Source organism: Electrona antarctica (assembly GCF_951216825.1).
Source record: "Electrona antarctica genome assembly, chromosome: 3".
Classification (NCBI taxonomy): Eukaryota; Metazoa; Chordata; class Actinopteri; order Myctophiformes; family Myctophidae; genus Electrona; species Electrona antarctica.
In genome coordinates, this window is record NC_136808.1 from 8,567,210 (window position 1) to 8,593,413 (window position 26,204).

Genomic DNA, 26,204 nt, shown 5'->3' on the forward strand with positions numbered 1-26,204 from the left:
TGAGGCCTTTAGGAGGGCCATTATAATCCACCACTCCTGAATAGAGTGCCTGGTGCTGGGAGTCTGGTGCAACGCACAGGTCCTGGTCCTGGTGAGAGCAGGAGTGGACCTGGTGAGACGTAGGAGGGGCCCGGACAGGAGTCAACCCACAGAGCCTAGTCCTTCCACTCGCCAGAATTTGGTTCTCCCAGTCCCGGCAGAGTAGTTCCTGAGCAACGGATAGTGGGGCCTTGCTCATTCCCAGATGGACTGACCGAGGGTAGCTACTGGGACGTAAGTCGGGATTTGATCAACCCCGACTGGGTCGCCTGAGTGAGGGGTGTGATGTTGGTAGACCCGAAACCCCGTTGACCTCAGGAAACATCACTGAGGATACGTCCCAGGTGCATCCATGCGATGTGTGCAGTGGGTGCATAGTCTGTCTTCCCTTGGGAGCGAGGTCTGTCAGTGAGGTGTTACATAGACGGCCAATAAGACAAAGCCAGGAATAGATTTGTCACCTTAATTGTCCGACTCCTGACGATGGCAGTTACTCGAAGTTGAAACAAAGATTAATAATTTATAAAGATGTGCGATCTTCATTGGAGCCACTAGAGGCGCAATGGTACACAAAGCCTACAAATGGTCTCCTAAATAAAGTAGGCATGGTTTGCTTCTCCCCGACCTTCCCACCAGCCACCACCCTCCCTCTCCCAGGCTGACAACAACACTGACAACGGAAATCAGCCCCCATCAACCAAGAGTCTAAGACAGTTATGGACAATTATATTATTATTAAGCATTGGAACACACATTTTATTTCACTTGTAATAGGTCCATTCATTTCACGTTTTAATATTCACATATTCTCATCTTAAATATGGGGCCAGAGCCCCCTATGTGTCGTCCGTCAAATTGCAGATGGACAGAGAGACTCTTCCGGACTCCTCTCAAATCTCGCGAGAGTTTGTTGCTGGGATAAAGAAAGGTCGATAACAAAGACGATTTTCTCCTGATTTGTCTTGCCTTGTCTTGTCTTGCTAGAAGCCATTTTAGTATGAATTTCTTTGAAATATTGTATGCCTTGTGATGATTGGGTCCAGTATTTAGTTCAGTGACCATGGAGCTAAAGAATGGATCATAAGCTGTGTTCACGTTCATTCTCCCATTGGAAATTAATAGACTCCAACATTCTTCCTGTCTCCTACTAATGTGTCCGCCCCCTTCACGCAGATACAGGAAGTAATGCAAAGTCGGCCCCTCTTGCTATTGGCCTCTTGGGTTGAAAGCAGCTGACTGTAAACTGCTGTAAACTGCTGTAAACTGCTGCTAAAATAAAATCAATATACAGTCAATGCGTTCAGTTGTGTGACGACAGTTTACCATTAAAATGTTGTTTATCCTGCTTATTGGGAAGAAAGAACAACGCATGACAAACGTGAAGAATGTGCAATTATGCACAAACATTTGCTGCTCCTCGGGAATCAATTTAAAATAATGTAGAAAACGTGGCTTGTAGCGTAATGAGTTATTGTTGAATTATGATCGCCAATAGACATGGCTATGAACGGTTCCCACGGAGTGCAGTGGGATAATTATTACATATGATAATAATAATTACATATTACGGTCTTCATCAGGGCTGCCCATCAGGGCAGCCAAGGTCGAAACATGTTCGCAGTTGCCTTTTTAATTTAATAAAGGCTTTCCTCCTCTTTTTAACTTGGATCGTCTCTTTTTTCTTTATACCTTGATCCCGTTTGATCCGTGTGAGCACCTTTTTATCATCATCGCCTGTTCATATCTAGTATATATATATCGTTGTTATTGTTCTCCTAACAACAAAATATTCTTTAATTTTGGGTCTGAGGGGCTGAAAGTCATCAAATGGTGGTCCGTGTCTCAAATGCAGAATAAACTAGAACTGCACTCTGTCGAGTGCCTACTTGTGTGCTTGTGTGCTTGTTGCACACTAGTAGGCCATAAATGGCCTACTAGTGCGCAAGCAGAGCGTGCAAGTACTGTAGACCGCTAAAAAACTTTCAAATCTCAGCCTCTCTGTGAAAGAACGTTTGCAATATTGAATTATTAGGTTTAGCTATTTGCTACGTACCTTGCTTTTGGAGGAAACAAAGTAGTATTTTGAAGTATGGTAATGAAGCTGATTACTTATGTTATGGCAGTGGTGTCAGATTACATACATGTATACATAGGGGCATTACCTTTAGTCCACCCGACACTGAAACATGTCATCATTACGTCACCATCGATAACCAATTATACCCTGGCATTGGTACATATATTCATCACGTCATATGCTCATATGTCTATATGTATGTATATGTAATTTCTGAGTTGGTTAGTGGTATAATGTGGTTACTCGGGTGGTTTGATGCGTATGTCCCTTTAATCCACCCGACACTGAAACATATCATCATTACGTCACCATCGTAAACCAATTATACCCTGGCATTGGTACATATCTTCATCACGTCATGGGACATACGCTTCGTAGCATGACGGAAAACATACCTGCACGGTCTGCTTCCGTATGTCCCGTGCCAGCATATGACATCATATCATATGCTGCTAAGGGACATTGGTACATATCTTCATCACGTCATGGGACATACGCTTCGTAGCATGACAGAAAACATACCTGCACGGTCTGCTTCCGTATGAACGTTGCCAGCATATGACGTCATATCATATGCTGCTAAGGGACATACGCATCGTAGCACCTGACTGATAACATTACTTGCACGCTCTGCTTGCGCAAGTAATAATGGACCTTGAAAGAACACTGAAGGCCTATTCATACTCCAGTTTTAGGTGATAAGGTGACCACCGAAAACTACAACATGACGTCACTGAGCCGCGGTGGTAAGAGACTCACCGCATACCCAAACACACCTCTCTGTTTTTACTAAAACTACAACATGACGTCACTGAGCCGCGGTGGTAAGAGACTCACCGCTCACCCAAACACATCTCTCTTGTTTTTACTGAAGCTACAACATGACGTCACTGATCCGCGGTGGTAAGAGACTCACCGCTCACCCAAACACATCTCTCTTGTTTTTACTAAAGCTACAACATGACGTCACTGAGCTGCGGTGGTAAGAGACTCACCGCTCACCCAAACACATCTCTCTTGTTTTTTACTAAAACTACAACATGACGTCACTGAGCCGTGGTGGTAAGAGACTCACCGCTCACCCAAACACATCTCTCTGTTTTTACTAACCACCGTTTTGGTAGTCACCTTATCACCTAAAACCAGACTATGAATAGGCCTTTAGGTTGCATTTGTCTCACTGTTAGTAGGATGGAAAGAAATACACATTTTATTTATTTCCCTCCTGGCTGGTATGAGCAAGCCAGATTATATTTAAAAGCAAATCTGCACTCTGCTATATCAGATATTGGCTTCCTTGTGTTTTTCCAAATGAACTGTTGCAACGCGTTTGAGTACGATATTGTGTTTCTCATTTAAAGCTGTGTAATCATAGCGAGTGACACATGAAGCGATATGCTGTTCTAGTTTATTCCCTGTCCCTGTTTTCACAGAGGGGAAACAAAACACCTTTTTTCCAGACTGTACAACACAAACAGAGGACACTGCATAATGCATCATACAGCACAAGCTTTCATCTCTCAGGAGAAATGGGGTTACTGTGTCCGTCTCTAAATAATATCTCCATCAGCCGACTGGCTTCAGTCCATCACCCTTTCTTTCCCCAGTGGTGGGAAGTAACTAAGTACATTTACTTAAGTACTGCACTCAAGTATACAATAGAGGCATTTTGTATTTACAATTTGCAATACTTTTACTTCTACTCCACTATACATCTCAGATCCAAATAATTACTTTTATTATAAAAAGTGGACGCTTTTTATTATATATTATATTATAAAGTGGACGCTGATGGTGGCACTGGGAACTGGGATTTATGGTAACAGCTGGCCGCAATGAAATAGTTAATTTGTAGATTTTGATTATTATTATACAAACCATGCATCAATGTCTTCAGACCTATACATTTATACCCTTCGAAAATATCAGATCTACAATCTCACAATGCGTTTGCAACGCAATGCATTGTGAGCTTGTAGATGTGCTATTTTCAAATGATTCTGATACATTTGAAACCTTGTCAGCATATTCTGCATAGTGTGTACTTTCTCACTTTTGGTACTTTAAGTATACATTTTACTCAAGTAGATTCTGAATTCCGAACTGTTACTTGTAGTAACCTACCTATCCACTTCGTGCCTTGTGGCACATAAGGCCTTCGCCACGCCACTGCTGAACCCCAAAAACACCATGAAGATCGGAAACTGGAATGTACGAACACTTGTAGTAACAGAGTATTTTTACTCCCATTCCTCTCTTCAGGAGCGGATAGAGCGTCTGTACGGCGAGGTCCCCCACCGGCCGCCCAAACCCCCCAAGGACCCCTCGTCGTCCTCGTCCTCCTACCTGATAGAGCAGGTGTTCTCGCCCCACCCCTACACCCCCAACGCCACCAAGGCCCCCCCCCACCACGTGAAGGGCAGCCCGCTGTACACCGACCTGCGGCTCAGCGGCCTGGCCGAGGCCAAGCGGGGGGCCGGTCAGCCCTCCTGGACCATAGACGAGTATAAGCGAAACTCTGGAGGAGAGAAGGGCAAGCAGCTCAACGCCCTGGAGCTGCAGGTATACCCGTCCGTCCGTCTGTCCGTCTGTCTGTCTCTCTGGACATGCAGGTACCTGTCTGTCTGTCTTTCTGTCTGTCTGTCTGAAGAAGGAATGAAATCAATAAAAACAGTGGAATGATCTAGCTGGGGAGTTTTGGAGAGTGCAGTTGAGGCAGCAATTCCTAAACAGTGGAACATTAGAAAACATCTATTTTGCTTCAGAGGCCATAACATCCATAACAGATTTACCAATACCAACATTTTGTAACTCCTACTTGGAGTGGGGACTCGGGACTAACATTAGCCCCACATGATGGAACCTCTCACTCCCATTAGTTAGGTAAAGTTAGCTTAAGTTGTGGCAAATCTGCAAAAAAAAATCTTTCTTCACAGATGTGTTCATAAAGGTGTCCACTATCACAGAAAAAATTGTTCTAACCCAACTCCCTTGGGAAACTTTGTGACAGCTGCTGAAAGTTGGGGTACCATTATCAACCAATATAAGGCAAAGAATTCCAAATTTCATTATACTTTAAGTAGCATGTGACATGTCAAACTAGGGGGTTTTCATGCTGCTGAATCCATTCCAAGCATTAGTTTTGCACGAAAAACGCTCCTTGGGCTAAATTTGGCCATAGCCACTTGCCCAAATGTGCCCAAATGTGCTGACCTCATTTGTGATGACGGCTATGGGCATTTTTATGCAAAGGAGTGTTTTTTGTGCAAAACTAATGCTTGCAATGGATTCAGCATCATGAAAACCCCCTAGTTTGACATGTCACATGCTAATTAAAGTATAATGAAATTTGGACGTTTTTGCCTTATATTGGTTGATAATGATACCCCAACTTTCAGCAGCTGTCACTAGTTTCCCAAGGGAGTTGGGTTGGAACAAATGTTTCTGTGATAGTAGACACCTTTATGAACACATCTGTGAAGAAAGCTAGTGGTAAGCATTTTTTTCCAGATTTCCCATAACTTAAGCTAATTTTCCCTTATTACATAGAGTTATAAAGGAGCTCACTCCGCTATAATGTAGCAGCCCCTCAGGGAGAGCTTCCATGGGGCTGGACTAGCGTTATTAGCCTCCACGCTGACTGCGTCAGCATGTCTCGCACCGAACACAGCTTTGTTCGCGCTGCCGTGATATTATGCTAAATCACCGCGGCGTGACAACAAGCCCCCGGTGTCCTCGTCTCGATGCGAGACACGCTGAAGCAGCCATAGTGTGTAAACCAGGCAGCCCCATATGGATTATGGAACCTGTCACTCCGCTATTGTACACAACTATATGCTTTTTTCTGCGCTTTTCATCCGTTTTTAAATCTAAATGTCCCATCCACGGGACAAAAGCGATATAAACGGCTTCTTCATTGAGTGAATTTGGCTTTGTTGTTGTCTGCTCTCTGCTGAGTGCTGACTGCACCCATACACTTGGTGCACCGTTGTATCCGGTCCGACTGGCTGAAACACGTCCCGTGAGAAACGTTCCGGGGTGAAAAAACAGACGGACGTGCGCATGTAATGAAATATCGCTGAATGAAAGTCGGCTCGTGATTTCGATACACTGTATCGAACGTCAATTTCGATTCGATTTCGATACGTATCGAGAATCGTGACAGCCTTAATAGTAGGAGAACATAAACTAAAGTAAAACATAAGGTCAAGGTTTGCTCTGGGGATAATCAAAAAGGGAGACAAAATATAAGGACGCAGGGACAGGACTACAAACAAACTGAAATGAGATGAACTGCAGGTTGAGAGAGTGAGGAGCTCAGGTGGAACTGAGCTTTTTATACTGTAGGCAGCAGGTGATGGTGATTGGATGAGGGTGGAGTCAGGTAACAGGCTGATTGACAGATGAGGTGACTGGACTTCAAACCTTGCAGAGGATGACAGAGTGGAGGCAAGGAGAGACAGGGGAGGAATACACAGAGTACAACCCTACACTACGTGGCACGTAGCCTCGGAAACCCAGACGTTTTTATTTCCAGGGAGAAAAAAAAGTCTGGGTCCGAGTCCACTTCAATTCGGCATAGAGTAGCGCAAACATCACTCACTCTCTGCTGATTTCTGATCGTCTGCACCTTTGTTAAATTGACACACACACGCACACATGTACACACACACACACACTCCTCTCTCTCTCTGTCGCTCTAATTAATTCGTCTCATGTCTAGCAGCTGCGCATAGTTTCTCCCGGCGGATCCTGCCGGGAGCTGCCTATGCCATAAAAAGCATAGGTGAGTTCCAGGCTACGTGGCACGTAACAACCATGGAAAACGTATAGGCTATACGGTTCTGGCGGGCTGCATGACAAATTAAATCCTACGGTTACTACGGTTCTGCATGGCGGGCTCCGTGTTAAGTACAGTACTTAAGTAAATGTACTTACGGTAGTTACTTTACGCACGCTATGCTGCAGCTTGTGTTGACTGCTGACATCACAACACAGAGTGGGGGAAGCCTGGCTCTGTGGGGGGGAGGAGGGGTGGAGGGAAAGCCTGGTTCTGTCTACATCCTTCAAGTATTACAAGCCAGTGTTGCTTACTTGCATGAAATGTGGTTTTGTGTGTATGTGCGTTCCCCTGTGAGACTGTGTGTGTGTGCGCTCGCACGCGTGCGTGTGTGTGTGTGTGTGTGTGTGTGTGCGTGCGCGTGTGCATCCTTGTTCCCCTGTCAGAGCGTGGATGCTTTGCTTTGTTTTCTGTGGACTCAGGTTTTTTTCCTCCACCAACGGGGCTGTTGTTTTGACACATGCCTTCTTTTCTCGCTTCCGTTGTTCGCCAGAATATTAGATTTTGACGCGGTGTGATGGACAAGACGTATCGTCACGTCACGTTAACCTGCCTGGAGACTGTAGTATCATTATATGATATATATATATATATATATATATATATATATATATAGATTGATTGATTGATTGATTGATTGATTGATTGAAGTATTTATTAACAGTTTGCAGAATGGGTACATTTCAAACAAAACCACAACAATACTGTGGACGACACACTGATAAAGCACTACACTTGTTCACAACAGGGTCCACCATTTTCAATTCATCAGAACATTTGAGTAGCACAGACGAAAAACAGTCTAAGTCCAAATTTCAGACTGACCCCTCCACGAAAAGGCCTCGTTGTCCTGAACCCTTATCTATCATTTATACATTATGGATCAATAGTGTGGACTTAGACTGTTATTCCTCTGTGGCATTCATTTAGAGACGTACAAATATATAACAAAAAACAGGAAATCATCATATATATTTTTTCCTTTTTCCTTTCTTTAGAAAGTAAAAAGGAAAAAAGATATATACAGTAAAGGGAAAAGGGGGTGGGTGGGGACTCAGACTTTATTTACAGGGGCCAGTTTGGAATTGCAGCCGTCCGTAGGTGCCCTTTGAGAGCGGTTTTGAAGGAGTCAAGGGATTTGCAGGTCTTAATGGCTGTTGGTAGGGCGTTCCACATTTTGGTGGCATGATAGGAGAAGAATTAATTTAGTCCCTTGTTTGAGCTGAATCTGGGTTGCACATGGTTTGTTGAACTCCCTCTGGTGTTGTGGGTGTGGACTTCGTTGACATTGAGGAAGTATATAGACAGGTACATGGGCAGCTTGGTGAAGTATTTAGACAGGTACATTGGTTTCTTAGTGAAGTATTTAGACAGGTACATGGGTATCTTAGTGAAGTATTTAGACAGGTACATGGGTATCTTAGTGAAGTATTTAGACATGTACATGGGTTTCTTGGTGAAGTATTTAGACAGGTACATGGGTATCTTGGTGAAGTATTTAGACAGGTACATGGGTATCTTGGTGAAGTATTTAGACAGGTACATGGGTATCTTGGTGAAGTATTTAGACAGGTACATGGGTATCTTGGTGAAGTATTTAGACAGGTACATGGGTATCTTGGTGAAGTATTTAGACAGGTACATGGGTATCTTGGTGAAGTATATAGACAGGTACATGGGCAGCTTGGTGAAGTATTTAGACAGGTACATTGGTTTCTTAGTGAAGTATTTAGACAGGTACATGGGTATCTTAGTGAAGTATTTAGACAGGTACATGGGTATCTTAGTGAAGTATTTAGACATGTACATGGGTTTCTTGGTGAAGTATTTAGACAGGTACATGGGTCTCTTGGTGAAGTATTTAGACAGGTACATGGGTATCTTGGTGAAGTATTTAGACAGGTACATGGGTATCTTGGTGAAGTATTTAGACAGGTACATGGGTATCTTGGTGAAGTATTTAGACAGGTACATGGGTATCTTGGTGAAGTATTTAGACAGGTACATGGGTATCTTGGTGAAGTATTTAGACAGGTACATGGGTATCTTGGTGAAGTATTTAGACAGGTACATGGGTTTCTTAGTGAAGTATTTAAACAGGTACATGGGTGTCTTTGTGTTGTAGCGAATATTGTGGACCAGACCCATTGTAAGATGCTGTACTCTGTCGTCATTCGTCAACCCTCTCAACTCGTAGATCGGGGGGGGGGGAGGCTTCACTGGACGCGAGGGAACGGGACAGGACGCGAGGTCCCAGAGCTATTATATATATATTATATAGGAGGGAGTCAGGTTATTGAATGAGGTTCCAGAACATCACCGAGCTGCAGCTAGGAGGGAGACAGATTATTGAGTGCCTTGTAGGTGGTGCAGCAGGGTTTTGTAGTGGCTTCTATGTCGACAAAATAAAAAGGTGTAGAAAGTGTGTATAGAAGATGTTATTGCCTGCATCCAGACTTTAGTATCATGCCAGAGTACACATTCAATAAAGTCTGTACAGGTTAGTCACATGCGGGTGTCCCGTGTGTGCGGCTTGGTGTGTGTGTGTGCGTGCTCGCGTGCATGAGTGTGCGCGTGTATACGTGTACGCATGTGCGCGTGTGTGTGTGTACGATGCTACAGTACGTGCAGAGACATGGGATGAAAGTGGGTCTGTAAAGCTTTGATGCAGCCAGAGTTCTGTATTATTGATGTTTGCTGTGTGGCCTTCACACTTACAGATCAGATCAGATCACATTTGTCACCACCATCCTCTTTCCAACATGGCAGAATGGGTTGTTATACGTTCAGCCACATTTTAGTCATCTGAAATGTTTTAGTTTTGGTCTAGTTTTTGTCGAATAAATGTCGCATGATTTTAGTCGACTAAATCTACAGTTGATTTTGTCGACAAAAATGTATTTTGGCGGTGCCTTGAAGGCGTCATAGTGGCTGATTTTATACTTCCATGCTGGAAATAGCTGATCGTTTCAAGAGCAACACAGAGCGCAACAAAACATAAAATGACTTGTCTTTTAGTTCTACTGGATCTCTCACTATTCCCTCGCTGACATTTTAGTTCAAGTTTATTTGTTGACAAAATTGTCAACACATTTAGTCTTATTTCATTGAGACACTTCAGCTCAGATTGACCATAAACCTTTATTTATTGCAAAGCTATTGCATGTTAGTATGGCGGTGTGGCTCTGCTCATGTGATATCAGATAATCTGCGTACCGAGACACGGGTCTGATATCACATTTGATATCCGATTATCTGTGCACCGAGACACAGCTCTGATATCAACGACCTCCCAGAGCAGAGCCAAAGATACAATAATCCATGAACAACAATAGACATATAACACATCAACACATGATTCAACACAATAAATCTACACAATCGCAAACAATACAATAATATCCCATAACCCCTGGACTAAGAACTACAGGGAGGAGGCCGGGGAGGTGGGGGTTAATTTTCACGCAGACGCCGCACAAGCTGCTTGACAGCTCAGCATGGAAAAAGAGTAGTGAGCTTGGCTGCTTAAGTAGGCCGCCTGGAGAGGCAGCTGATTTAAAGAATCAGCTAATTACTATAGGGAATGAATGAGGGGAACTATATACACACACATATAATAACCATCTGCCTTCCGTGACGCAATGAACTAACGCTACGCTTGATTTTTAGTCATCATAGCTTTGTTTTTGTTTAGTTTTCATTTAGTTTTCCACAGTGAAAAAAAGGTAGTCGACGAACATTTTTATTCATCGTTTTAGTCGCTGAAATGAACACTATAGAGTCAAGGAAAGCGAATGACTTCACGTTCCGCACGAAACTTTATTATCGGTGCAATCAATCAATGTCTGACAGACAGCCATTACTTACTGGCTAATGGGCTGACACCGCTGGGGCGTCCCGTTACCTTTGGTCTTCTGTGAAATCACCCTGAGTGACAATAATAACGTGCTCATAAAGTGCTCACTTAAAACCCATTTAGGCCTGATGTCGGGGAAAAAAAAGTCTTCTAAATCCTCATCCGCTATGAGCTTGTAGATCTGCTATTTTTCAATAGCTAAAGCATAACATAATGCTTAGTTAAAACACCAAAAGGTGTTCCCGTCCAGAATGGGTTAATGCAAATGAAATAGCTTCAAATCAAGCCTTTATTGCGAGGTGAAGCGGTCTGCATTCAGGGTTCTCTCTGATTGGCTGAGACAGTGAGGACAATAATTGAGGACAGAAAAGTGAGGATGTGAGTGATTGGCCGGAATGTGATGCTGTATGATGATAAGAGTGCCCCTCACTTCACACGAGTGTGATTTATTAAAGGACCACTTCACCACTTTTCAACTTCTCTTCCTATAATTGGTCCTAACTAATGTTCATGATAAAATACCACCATTTTTTGTGTCACATTTGTCTGTGTCTCATGGGAAGGCTGTGGGCAGTTCAGAAACCCGTCCACCAGTGACATCATCGATGGTGAATCCAAGCTAATAGAAACGGCAGGCTTTCTTTTCCTGAAAAGTTGCAATGCAAAAGTTGAAGCCATCGTTCTCACGATAATAAAAATCTAAATATATTTTAAAACAAATTTGTTTAAAAAAAAATCTGCCTAATGATGATGTCACTGGTGGACGGGTGTCCGAACTGCCCAAAGCCCTCCTATGAGACACAGACTGAGTAGGAAAAAATGGTGGTGTTTTATCATGAACATTAGTGAGGACCAATTATATGAAGAGATGTTGAAAAGTGGTGAAGTGGTCCTTTAACTCTATGGTCAGCCCATTGTAAATGACGTTACACCACCGAGCTAGCATGGCAATTAACTGCGTGGACAGTGACATTAGGCAGTAATTCCCCATGCACACATTCTTGTTGGCTTGAGCCAGTGATGGACAGACACGCAAGACCAGCTGCTCAGGAATCACTAAAAACACCCTGCTGGTGAATGGGTCACCTTCAGAGTTATTGATTTGATCGATGATCAATACTGAGAGAGTATGCGTACGTCCACACCAGGAGAGGAACAACCTGCTGGTGATCAATACATAGTATGTCCACACCAGGAGAGTCAGCAACAGCAATCAGGTTAACCTTGGGCTGCTGTCCTTCAGAGACACAGGATTAGACTATGACTGCACTGCACGCCGCGGGGTGAGCGGGTGCATACGCTGAACCGCTGCCTGGCAGACAGGCAAGCAAGCAAGCAGGCAGGCAAGCAGGCAGGCAGGCAGGCAGGCAGGCAGGCAGGCAGGCAGGCAGGCAGGCAGGCAGGGTTCCATTTGTTTGGCACGATGTGGACAATAGCATTATGTACAAGCTCCGAACGCATCACATCACGATGCATTGTGTGAGCTTGTAGATCGGCTGTTTTCACTATATCTGTTGTAGAGTATATAAGTATATACGGGGCTTAAGAGCTTGCGGAGTCGCGTGTTTCTCATCAAACTCTGTCATCGCCAGCTCATACACCAATAATACAGAAATAAATTGGTGTAGTAGACAAAAATCAATAACAGCGGCTTAATCGTGCATTACTGCGATGTTGGTCCCAGCACATCAATCTACTCCTACACTGCGTCCGGTCCCTCAGTATTGCAGCGCAGCCACTCACTCATAAACACATTGGGATTCGTTTTGAGGGGACATTAACTTGTTGACCATTAACAACCTTGACAAGACCGTAGTGGACAGTTACAGTTTTATGGCTGCTACATGCAGTACAGTAGTGGAAGATTACAGTTTTAATGGGTGCTACATAATACAAGCGGCCAAAATGAGTTTTCTCCGACGGGTGGCTGGCATCTCCCTTAGAGATAGGGTGAGAAGTTCAGTCACACAAGAGAGACTCGGAGTAGAGCCGCTGCTCCTTCGCCTGGAAAGGAGCCAGCTTAGGTGGTTCGGGCATCTGGTTAGGATGCCTCTCGAGCGTCTCCCTAGGGAGGTCCTCAATGCACGTCCCACTGGGGACTTTACACCGCCTCATTCAGTGGTGTAAAGTAACTATAAGTATATTTACTCTCAAGTACTGTACTTACTGTAAGTCAAATATTACACTGTGATTTTACACTGTGTCGAGTGTGACAGATACATTGTGATTTTACACTCTGATTTTACACTGATTTTACACTGTGATTTTACACTGATTTTACACTGGTCGAGTGTGACAGATACACTGTGATTTTACACTCTGATTTTACACTGATTTTACACTGTGATTTTACACTGATTTTACACTGTGTCGAGTGTGACAGATACACTGTGATTTTACACTGTTCGAGTGTGACAGATACACTGTGATTTTACACTGATTTTACACTGATTTTACACTGTGTCGAGTGTGACAGATGTGAATCTTCCTCGTCTCTCAGGGACGATATGGGAAGAAAAACATTAAAGGACCTATAACATAAAATTAAACTCAATTGTTTTTGTGTTTTTTGAGCTTTTCTATCCCCACAAATATACAATTTTGACCAATCAGGATTTCTCATCATATAGGGGCTTTTATGGAAATTGCTCTCAGAAACAGCTCAACTGATCTGGTCGTATTTGTGATGTCATCAATATCACCCTACTTTGTATAATTCCTCCCTCTCTTCAGTCTTCAGTTCCAAATTTGCATTTCCACTTTGTTTACAATGTCCGCCATTGTTGATTTTCCAAGCTGGCATGGAAATGGTTTATCTAGCATCAGTACTGCTAGATACTGTACATGACTCAAATATTAAATAAGTTGCATATCAGCACCCCCACCACCTCAGGACATTGTGGCATTGCAGCTAAAACAGCTTCAGAAGGAAAGAAATAAATGCCATGGACTGATTATATCAGAGTGGTGATTGAGGCTCAAACCATTAGAAATAAGTTTGAGGGACATAGACAATATGATATTAAATATTAAAAACTGTTTTAAAAGTCATGTTATAGCTGCTTTAACAAAGACAAAGCGTACTGTCTGTCATTGTTACCTCAGTGTGTGTTTATCTCAGACTGCAGGCCTTAGAGGAGATAGACGACCTGAGAACAGATGATAGATGGTCTGTGTTTATCTCAGACTGCAGGCCTTAGAGGAGACAGACGACCTGAGAACAGCTGGTCTGTGTTTATTTCAGACTGCAGGCCTTAGAGGAGATAGACGACCTGAGAACAGCTGATAGATGGTCTTGTGATGGTCAAGTTACTACACACAACTCACAATAACAGATTTTCACATAACCTTGGCAGTCCCGAAGCAATTGAACACAATTCAGGCAATCGGCAGACTCTCTTAACTCTTTTGTTTGCTGCTAGCTGGAAGCAACTGTTAGCAGAAGGTCAATGAATACCACAAACGAGAAACATTTGCAAACATATCAACTTGCTGAGAAAGCTATACTTCATGTGTTTTCTCAGTGCAGTGTGTATTTTGGCGTTTTTTCTTCGTTTGAATCAGTCTATCCAACAGTCTCTCTTCACCTTTTCGACGTGTTTGAAATGTGTGAATCAGTTAACCCATTTAGGACTGAGACCAGATTCTACAAATGTCTTCTAAATCATGGCAGTTTTCTGAAAAACCCTATGTTTCTATGTCAGTGGTTATCAAATAATTTCATATCAAGGACCCCAAACAATATATGAAATTGGCCGCCGACCCCCATCTGAAAATATCTTGTTCCAGGGACCCCCGCCAGAAGCAAAGATTTGTGCCACATTTTCACGATTTTTCAAAAATAGCAGATCTACAAGCTCGTAGTGCTATTATTCAACAGCTAAAGTACAACATAATGTTTAAAACACCAAAAGGGGTTCCCGTCCTGAATTGGTTAAAATATCGATACCACATTACTCCCGTGGAGAATTGTACCTACCAAGGCGGCTATAGAACCGGTTGAAAACAGAATCAATCTTTGCTGTTGCAATATTTCAGCCACAGCTCCTCCTCGCTGGAATCAATGAATCTTGACTTATTTTCTCTCTCTTTTGTAATCTTTCTCCTTTTTAAATTGCTGAGCTCCAAAACACACTGGTCTTTCCCTGGTCTTCTCCTTCTATGGAGCGAGGTTAGAAGAAAGCACGCATTGTGAGCTTGTAGATCTGCTATTTATATTTAAAAGATTATTACATACATACATTTGAAAACTTGCCCCTCGCCATTTTCAACTGCCCCCTAAGCCATTTCATCCTGGAGAATACATACCCAGCCGATCGCTTGATAAATCGCTTGAAAAATATATTTTTTTTCAGACTCCAGAGTCGCTGAACCCCAACCACCTGGAGTACTGGATGGAGGATGTGTACACGCCGGGCTACGATTCGCTGCTCAAGAGGAAGGAGGCGGAGTTCCGCCGGGCCAAGGCGTGCAAGATCGGAGCGCTGATTGCGGCGGCGACGTGCACCGTGATCCTCGTCATCGTCGTGCCCATATGCACCATGAAGTCATGATAATGTCATAGTGACATCACCACCATACGCACCATGAAGTCATGATGATGTCATAGTGACATCACCACCATATGCACCATGAAGTCATGATGATGTCATAGTGACATCACCACCATACGCACCATGAAGTCATGATGATGTCATAGTGACATCACCACCATACGCACAATGAAGTCATGATGATGTCATAGTGACATCACGACCATACGCATCATGAAGTCATGATGTCATAGTGACATCACGACCATACGCACCAAGACGTCATGATGTCATAGTGACATCATGACCGTATGCACCATGAGGTCTTGATGTCATAGTGACATCACGACCATACGCACCAAGAAGTCATGATGTCATAGTGACATCATGACCATATGCACCATAAAGTCATGATGTCTTGATGTCATAGTGACATGTTTTTTTAATGACTTCAACTTGAAGCGTTGGCAAAAGAAAAAAAAGGAAACGCTTTGCCGACGCTGCAAGTTGAAGCCGCGTGCGAGCGAGCTTCATTTCCATCCACCAGCTGTTTTAAAAAAGAACAGGAAGAGACGCCTGGACTAGGCGTTTTCTTGACGCCTCTCGATACGAATGTGTGAACGATTTCCGCAAATACAGATACACAGCTTTTACTCCATCGTCTGACTTGATGGATACACGATTGTGTGATTTTACCCTTGGAGCGGGGTGGAACAGTTTACCCTTGGAGCGGGGTGGAACAGTTTACCCTTGGAGCGGGGTGGAACAGTTTACCCTTGGAGCGGGGTGGAACAGTTTACCCTTGGAGCGGGGTGAAACAGTTTACCCTTGGAGCGGGATGGAACAGTTTACCCTTGGAGCGGGGTGGAACAGTTTACCCTTGGAGCGGGGTGGAACAGTTTACCCTTGGAGCGGGGTGGAACAGTTTACCCTTGGAGCGGGGTGGAACAGTTTACCCTTGGAGCGGGGTGGAACAGTTTACCCTTGGAGCGGGGTGGAACAGTTTCTGACCATTTTAAAGGTTTCATGACATCCAATTATTTATTGTTTCTATTTCCTTCTTTCTTTCAATGTTTTCTGGCCTCAATTAACCCCCCCCCCCCATCTCTCAACAGCGACACTTGCAGGGGCAAATCATTATTTTTCCAGGCCACACAACACAGAGAGAGAGAGAGAGAGAGAGAGAGAGAGAGAGAGAGAAACCTGCCAGGACTCACTTGGAGTGGATCTTTCAGTTAAAACATTTTAACACACGTCTGAAGGACCACAATAAAGACTTTTAATGTTTTGTAAATGCATCGTGTCATCGAGTGTCATCGAGATCTTTACGGCGGGGCTCCACCGGGTGCGTCAGCGTCGCGTCTCCATCACCGTCAGGGAATGTTCCCTTTTTAATCAATGAAGGGTGGCTCCACTGCCTGCGTTGTGCTGTGTTCGGTGACTGCTTTAAAATTGCCCCAGTTCGTTTTTTGACGCACGCACGCGTCCAGTGGAGCCCCGGCGTTAGGAGTTGAATGTTGCCATTCAGAAGTAATTCATTTTCTTCTTTATTTTTATTTTGTGTTTCCAGTGGGGTCTATTATACTTCTGGTGGTTATGTTGGGGTGTATTCATGGTTATAGTGTACAATATAAATTAATTCAGAAAGTACAAAATAATGTATATCTATCGTTTTGAAATTATAGTCTATGGTATTGTTACAAAATGTATGTATACTGAGACGTTGAATCATTTGATTTTTCTTAACTGTTTTAACGTAAACAGTAAATGGTTGACAACTGGTTTTCTTTTTTTCTAGACAGTTTAATGATATTTTTTAATTTTTTGTATAATTACTGTACAATGTATTTTGATGAAGTTATTTTTTGATGAATTATCTGGTCGAATGTCAGTTAAAACTGGGATTTATCTTTTATCATTATCAAGTATAAAGGGACCTGTGCAACACATCTTTTTCTAAATAGAAATATATACATGAACTTTAGTTGAAATAGTGAAATGCCGGTAGATTGCAAGAAACAAAACAGTTGTACAAGCTGAATGTATTGATGTTAGCCTACTACTCACCACGAAAGGAAAACATTTATTCATGATTTATGATATTATGATTATTTTTGTTTAGCAGCTCTAGTCTCACATAGCCAGACAAGTATTCCACAATCTCCGAATGCTATAGTGTAGAGTCTGGAACTACACCTCCTGAATGTTATATAGAGTCTGGAACTACACCTCCTGAATGCTATATAGAGTCTGGAACTACACCTCCTGAATGTTATATAGAGTCTGGAACTACACCTCCTGAATGTTATATAGAGTCTGGAACTACACCTCCTGAATGTTATATAGAGTCTGGAACCACACCTAATCTCTTTGTCATTTCTGTTGACAAAAATATATTTTAAAATATCGTTGGAGCTTATTTTTTTATTTCCTTTTCTACTAAGCAGCAAGCTATATATGCTTAGATGATTTCTATTTATATTAGGATAAATTTGTGCGACTGTAAAGATGAATTTTACTCATGATAGAACTTCCGTTGCTCCAGACTGTATGACGGAAGCATTTATATTTTACTCAAGATAGAACTTCCCTTGCTCCAGACTTTATGACGGAAGCATTTATATTTTACTCTTGATCAGAGCTTCCGTTGCCCCAGACTGTATGACGGAAGCATTTATATTTTACTCTTGATCAGAGCTTCCGTTGCTCCAGACTGTATGACGGAAGCATTTATATTTTACTCCTGATCAGAGCTTGCGTTACTTGCTCCAGAATGTATGACGGAAGCATTTATATTTGACTCATGATCAGTGCTTCCGTTGCTCCAGACTGTATGACGGAAGCATTTTGAATATTGCGAGAGGCAGCGGTCTGGCCACGTGAGACTAGAGCAGCTCTGACTTGAATGTTACCGTCCTCCCATTTTCTCCTGAACCAGCCATGATACATACCTGCTGCTGCTTTCCCCTTGAAATAGAGGTTGTGATCTCTGACTTGTTGTGTTTGTTGATTGGAAAATTATACTTGAAGTTTTCCCGTTACCGAGAGTTAGTTCCCTGGGGGAGGGAGAATTAGTTCCCTGGGGAAGGGGGAGAATCAGCACTGTTGATCTGTGGTGGAAAGTAACTAAGTCCTTTTACTTAAATACAATTTTGAGGTATTTCTACTTTACTGCATGGAGTATTAGTTTTAGTTTTACTGCTACTCCACTACATCCCAGATGCAAATATTGTACTTTTACTACACTGCATTTATTTGAAAACTTTTGTTATACTAGTTACTTTGATTATTATTTCAAAACATATATTAAACACGTCAGCCCTATATACGTACATGTCGACCATTTGGAAATAGCAGATCTACAAGCTCACAATGTGTTGCGATGCATTGTGAGCTTGTAGATCGGCTATTTTCTAAATATTTGTATACATTTGAAAACTTTAAATGGCAGTCAAACGGGCCAATGAAATAAGCAGTAATATAGTGACATCACACTATCAGCCCCTCCCCTAACCCCTCCCCCTGTATCATGCAACTACAGCTGTGGGTGCGGCTTCAGTTCAGGTGGATCACCACCCATCACCACCCACCAGGCAAACCAGGCATACTTAGGGTGCGTTCGGAAATGCGCACCGGGAATGTGGTCAGTTTGTTGAGTGACGTCACAGTGACGTTCAGTGTGCCTTATTTACGAACGACCACAGCTGTGACGCAATCACACCGATTCACACTGGACAACCCCAGCTTCAGGGTAGGGTCGCTCAGTGCGGGCACTCGGCACACCCGGTGCGCAGCGCACTGGATTTTCGAACGACAACGCACCGAGTGCACTGAATAAACAAACGACAGGGCACATTTCCGAACGCACCCTTAATGAACTGGTGGGCGTGTCCACATAAAAGCATGATTTTAACAAATACTGTACACTTTATGGAAAAAGTTGTTCCTCCTTATATTATAATAATACCTGATGATCATGTTTTAGGGTGGACAAAAATCGTGGCACTCCATCTTTAAGAAAAACATTTGAGTACTTTTTACACCATGGATTGCTATTGATCGACGGGGTCAGCCTTATAAAGACCCTAAGACGTTCCCACACGTCCTGGGCCTCATACGAGTTGGTGGTGCGTGCGTGAGTGCGTGCGTGCGTGCGTGCGTGCGTGCGTGCGTGCGTGCGTGCATGCGTGCGTGCTAGGCTGCGCAACAGTGTTATAACGCTATTTTGACCATGCTCGGACAGACACGTACATACTGTAGCTACGTGGCTGCACTACTAAAAAAAAAGAAAAAAAAGCCCCCACCGAAAGGACGTACTGTTGTATCCTATACTGACTCACCTGCCAGTGAGGAGCCCCCACCGGGAGGACATACTGTTGTGTCCTACTGACTCACCTGCCAGTGAGGAGCCCCCACCGGGAGGATGTACTGTTGAATCCTACTGACTCACCTGCCAGTGAGGAGCCCCCACCGGGAGGACATACTGTTGTATCCTAAACTGACTCACCTGCTAGTGAGGAGCCCCCACCGGGAGGACGTACTGTTGTACTGTATACTGACTCACCTGACAGTGAGGAGCCCCCATCGGGAGGACGTACTGTTGTATCCTATACTGACTCACCTGCCAGTGAGGAGCCCTCACCGGGAGGACATACTGTTGTATCCTATACTGACTCACCTGCCAGTAGAAGCCCCCACCGGGAGGACGTAATGTTGTAACCTACTGACACACCTGCCAGTGAGGAGCCCCCACCGGGAGGACATACTGTTGTATCCTACTGACTCACCTGTCAGTGAGGAGACCCCAGCGGGAGGACGTACTATTGTATCCTACTGACTCACCTGCCAGTGAGGAGCCCCCACCGGGAGGACGTAGAGCCTTCGTCCTACAAGCCATGTAATGAAATGGTTTAATTAATTAGGACATACAAAGCTACAATATCAAACCAATGAATGTCTCTGTAGTGGTTTTTTTATGAATGATTATGAATGATTAATTCCTCATTAAGGGACTCATGAAATCATCCGTACTGTTCTGTGCTCTAAGGTTGATTCTTCATTCTAAAAGGAGGACTGCCTTAAAATAGACTGGAGAACTAGGCTAAATGCATTGCTTTTCAGGCCAGCCGGCCGTGATGTCTACCTTAGGTTTGCTGAAACATACTTCACACGCTGGCTGCCAGTGCCCAATCAACCCCTTCGAGGGCCCTGGAGCGATACATACAAAAGGCCCCGTGCACGCTCGCTTCATGTGCGCGTAACACAATCAAGAATGGCACTTCTTGCGTTTGTGCGGCCAGTGAATGAACGCAGTGCCCTCCCACCGAGGAGACTCCTCCCACCGAGAGGAGACTCCTCCCACCGAGAGGAGACTCCTCCCACCGGGAGGAGACGCAGACTTTCTGGACGTTCTGGTTAAGAAACTGTTGGACGACCAAAAACACTAGCAGGTGTTCCTGTGCTGCGTTACATTGAAATCAGTGACCTATGAATACGGTTTCGACGGAAGCGACAGCTGTAACTATGGAGCACAGGGCCCTGCAAGCTGCGGCCCCTGGTAAGTTCCATTGTTAATCCGGGCCTGCATGCTGCCCAATGTTCCTGCTAGCCTACTTATGTTGACAACTTAAAGTAGGACACAGAAGAGAAAGGAGCAAGTGAAGTGACTGCTGTAGACAAGTGTTTTATTTTTATTTTTAATGCTGGATCATGCGGCCAGTGTTCTTGACTGCAAATTGTGATGTAGTCAAATTTTGATTGACGAAATCGTCAAAATATTTAGTCATAGTTTTAGTCATCATAGCTTAGTCATAGCTTTTTAGTCGACGGAAACTAAAAAGTAAAGTGTTTTGGAATGCTGCATTGCGTTTCAGGCTTCGGCTATTTTTTTGAGTGGTGCAACCACTCCAAGGAACAGCAATGTCCGTGTTAACCTATGTGACTATGTGACTATGTGTGTGTGTGACTATGTGACTATGAGTACCAGTAGGGGCAAAAGTGGCACTGTTGTGCCAGAAACAGAGAGAGAGAGATAGTGCTGCACTGTTGCCTGCTAATGAGAGAGAGAGAGAGAGAGAGATAGGAGGAGGGGGGGGGGGGGGGGGGGCAGGGGGAGAGGGGAGTTGCACCACTCAGTTCACACGGGTGTGATTTTTTTTACTATGCTGAAATGTCTGGATGGATGCTCCAGCCTCCAGGTACATGTCTGGATGGATGCTCCAGCCTCCAGGTACATGTCTGGATGGATGCTCCAGCCTCCAGGTACATGTCTGGATGGATGCTCCAGCCTCCAGGTACATGTCTGGATGGATGCTCCAGCCTCCAGGTACATGTCTGGATGGATGCTCCAGCCTCCAGGTACATGTCTGGATGCTCCAGCCTCCAGGTACATGTCTGGATGGATGCTCCGCAGCCTCCAGGTACATGTCTGGATGCATGCTCCGCAGCCTCCAGGTACATGTCTGGATGGATGCTCCGCAGCCTCCAGGTACATGTCTGGATGCATGCTCCAGCCTCCAGGTACATGTCTGGATGCATGCTCCAGCCTCCAGGTACATGTCTGGATGGATGCTCCGCAGCCTCCAGGTACATGTCTGGATGGATGCTCCAGCCTCCAGGTACATGTCTGGATGGATGCTCCAGCCTCCAGGTACATGTCTGGATGGATGCTCCAGCCTCCAGGTACATGTCTGGATGCATGCTCCAGCCTCCAGGTACATGTCTGGATGGATGCTCCAGCCTCCAGGTAAATCTTTGTCAATTAAGCCACAACTACGAATTCCTTTTTTGCCTTTCAATCATGCATTTTCAACGAGATTGACAGAACCTCTTTTCTCATACCGAAAAGGCAATCACAAAACCCACTTATATCCTCTCCTCCTGGAAGCAGGGCATCCATTTGTTATTGTTATTTTGGCATTTTTCTGACAAGGCTCGTACTGTCAAGTCAGAATGGCTGCAGAGGCAAAACGTTGCGGTTTGTCTGAAGAAGCAGTGGAAAGCTCGGTGCGCGCGCGCACGCACGCACGCACGCACGCACGCACGCACGCACGCACGCACGCACGCACGCACGCACGCACGCACACAAACATGTCACACACACAAACACATCTCTCAATCTCTATCTCTCTACTCTATCTCTCTCTCACACGCTGGCTGCCAGTGCCAAATCAACCCCTTCGAGGGCCCTGGAGCAATACACGAAATCAAAAGGCCCCGTGCAGGCGTGCTTCACATGCGCGTAACACAATCAAGAACGGCACTTCTTGCGTTTGTGCGGCCAGTGATTGAACACAGTGCCCTCCCACCGGGAGGAGACTCCTCCCACCGAGAGGAGACTCCTCCCACCGAGAGGAGACGCAGACTTTCTGGACGTTCTGGTTAAGAATCATGCATTTTCTCTTTCTCTCTCTCTCTCTCTCGCTCTCAAAATGCAATTTACAGGAAACCGGTGGGTGGAAATCCGTGTTGATTAACTCTCTCTTTTTTTTCTTTTTTTTTTTTACCTCACTGTTTTGTAACACATTTGTCACCCGAAAAACAGTCTAAGTCCAAATTTCATTCTGACCCCTCCACGAAAAGGCCTCGTTGTCCTGACCCCTTATCTATCATTTATACATTATGGATAAATAGTGTGGACTTAGACTGTTTTTCGTCTGTGGCATTCATTGACATGGGGAGAACACGTAAACTCCACACAGAAAGGCCCTTTCGCCAACCCCACCTATAGGGTAGGACACTGATGTGAACTCAAAACAGAAAGGCCCTTTCACCAACCCCACCCAGGGTATGGACACTGATGTAAACTCCACACAGAAAGGCACCAGGGTGTGGGGCGCTGACGACGCGGAGGAGAGTGCAGACCCCTGGGGGAACCCGGAGGAGAGCGCAGACCCCTGGGGGAACCCGGAGGAGAGCACAGACCCCTGGGGGAAGCCGGAGGAGAGCACAGAACCCTGGGGGAACCCCGGAGGAGAGCGCAGAACCCTGGGGGAACCCAGGGAGAGAGCAGACCCCTGGGGGAACCCGGAGGAGAGCGCAGACCCCTGGGGGAACCCGTAGGAGAGCGCAGACCCCTGTGGGAACCCGGAGGAGAGCGCAGAACCCTGGGGGAACCCGGAGGAGAGCGCAGAACCCTGGGGGAACCCGGAGGAGAGCACAGAACCCTGGGTGAACCCGGAGGAGAGCGCAGACCCCTTGGGGAACCCGGAGGAGAGCGCAGACCCCTGTGGGAACCCGGAGGAGAGCGCAGAACCCTGGGGGAACCCGGGCAACAACAAAGCATAATGTGGTTAACCACCATTTTCACATTATTCCAGAGACATTTCAACACGCTGTAAACCAAATAGAAACTGTCTAACCAGCAACATTGAAGAGATCGTTTAGAGGTCTGTTTTTTACTTTTTTTTAAAATAAGAAAATAGCGTAGAAGACTGTGACTAATGCACTTAAAGTGTCTGTCATTACGATGGATGTTAGTGTTCTATTGTCTTGCCATAGTCCATTAAGCTCGTTAATGTTATAATTGCCCATTAAGCTCGTTCATGTTTTAATTGCCCAGCAATTAACTTCAGTAATGAGACCAGCAGTCGTCACCAGAAGTGCTTCCTTAACTTTGTAAGCTTGAGACCGAAAAGAGAAATGCGGTGTCTCCCTCTCTCCGGGACCCTCCCTGGGACCCTCCCCGATGTCTGGACTGTACATTACACTACTTCTTTATAACATTTGTTTTCTAATTAATGACATTTCTTTAATGTATTTAACCTTTTTTCGAAAAATCTTTGAGTTGAGTTGAAAATGTAGGAAACAAAAGAATGACCATTCCCTGCCGTGATAAGTAGATAGGGAGGGGGGTTGAAATGCTTTCTAAGGTGTGGTTTGGGGCCCTAAGGGTGAATACAAAATCAATAAACATCTTGATACTGTCTAATACTTATGACAGGCAATTGCTGCTGTCAAAATATGACTCCCCAGTCAAAATACACTTTGTGTTTGAAATAGACACTCATGCTTTAGGTAGGATGTGGGGCCCTAAGGATGAATACAAAATGAATATCAACATCCTAATACTGTCCAACAATAAGGGAGGGGGTGCAAATTATGACAGGCAGTTACTATGTATAGCATTTAAGCTGCCCTGAGCAAAAGCTGCCCTCAGAGCAGCAAATCAACATTGCGCAGTCTAATGGCGTTCCCCATTTACTCGCTAAACATAAAAATGCGTCTGCGACTACCGAAGCAATTCCAATCCTGTGGGTTGAGGTCCACTGGTGGGCCGCCTTGAGGATATCCTACTACCGTATAAATGCCCCATGCACGTCTCTGTGTGTCTGCGTGCGTGTGTGTGTGTGTGTGTGTGTGTGTGTGTGTGTGTGTGTGTGTGTGTGTGTGTGTGTGTGTGTGTGTGTGTGTGTGTGTGTGTGTGTGTGTGTGTGTGTGTGTGTGTGTGTGTGTGTGTGTGTGTGTGTGTGTGTACGGTTGTAATGCACGTAACTCGACAACCGTTTGCCCCACCGACTTCACGTGTGGTTCTCCAGAACCACCACAAAAGGCTCTGCTCAGGCTCTGCCAGTGGGCCTAATCAGCCTAAGTCCCCTCTCCTGTGCAATTCCCAGCCTCTGCCATGGCAATTGATTGCCATGGCAACCCCACACCTGCAAATTGATTACTTAACCAGTACACTTTTCACAGTCAGTTTGCACTCTTCAGGCACAGGCAGACAGACAGAGGTAGACAGACAGATACAGAGATCTCCATACAGTATATGGGCACAAAAGGGACACAGACAGATAGTTAAAACGGGTGCTATGACAAGTAGGGTATTATTACTGGTTCCCAAGTTGCATCGTTCTCAAGTAGGCTGGTGGCCGACGGGCACGTACAGCACACGTGTACAGAGAGTCACAAATAATTGGCAAAACAAAATATTTGAATTCTTAAAAAAACGTATCTATTGATTGATCATTCTAATGAACATGCTCTGGAAAAAACATGCACTTGAGTTTCAAGTGGATCCTGATAGTTTTCAGATTCTAATGTCTTCTGAAAAAGCTGATGTTTCTATGTTAGTGGTTCTCAAACTATTTCATGTCAAGGACCCCAAATATTATATGTAATTACCCGCTGACCCCCATCTGAAAATATGTTGTTCCTGGGACCCCCCTCCCAGAAGCAAAGATTTGAGTAAAAAACGTTCGCTCTGAAAGAATATAACATATTCACAGATTTGTGCAAAGATTTTCACGATTTTTCGATAGCTAAAGTATAACATAATGCGCTTAAAACACCAAAAGGGTTTCCCATCCTGAATGTGCGAATGTTTTGTAATAATAATTAAAACCTACAATAACTAACTAGTACAACTAAAGTTTTCAAACATTCTGGTCTATAAAACTACTGTATGTGAGCCACTATAGTCAAATGGATATTTTTTGGACAGTTTCTGTCTGTATCTCTGGCGGAACATCATCTTTCAGATGGAAGGTTTTGAGGCTCTGTAAAAACCTAAATGCAGCATTTTAACCCATTTTGCGCGGGAACCCCTTTTGGTGTTTTAAACATTATGTTATAATTTAGCTATTGAAAAATAGCAGATCTACAAGCTCATAGCGCGCCACCGAGTGGCGCGCTACGAGCTTGTAGATCTGCTATTTTTGAAAAATCGTGAAAATCTTTGAAAATATGTTGTTCCAGGGTCCCTGGAAGAACATATTTTCAGATGGGGGTCAGCGGCCAATGTCATATATATTTGGGGTCCTTGACATGAATATGTTTGAGAACAACTGACATTTATTTTCGTTTTTCGTTTTCATTTTATATTTCGTCAGGCCTAAACAGGTTAAATATAAAGGCCTTGATGTT

At 44.3% G+C, this 26,204-nt stretch overlaps 1 protein-coding gene across 1 annotated transcript in view; it reads left to right on the top strand.

Moving 5' to 3' along the window:
- Nucleotides 1-15,365, top strand: part of minar1 (membrane integral NOTCH2 associated receptor 1) — a gene marked incomplete at both ends in the record, with an annotated part of 33,810 nt that extends 18,445 nt beyond the window's left edge. The window contains 2 exon segments of the mRNA XM_079497459.1: nt 4,379-4,678; nt 15,168-15,365. Of these exon segments, the coding sequence (XP_079353585.1) occupies nt 4,379-4,678; nt 15,168-15,365 (498 nt within the window).
- Between the last annotated feature and the right edge of the window lie 10,839 nt (nt 15,366-26,204).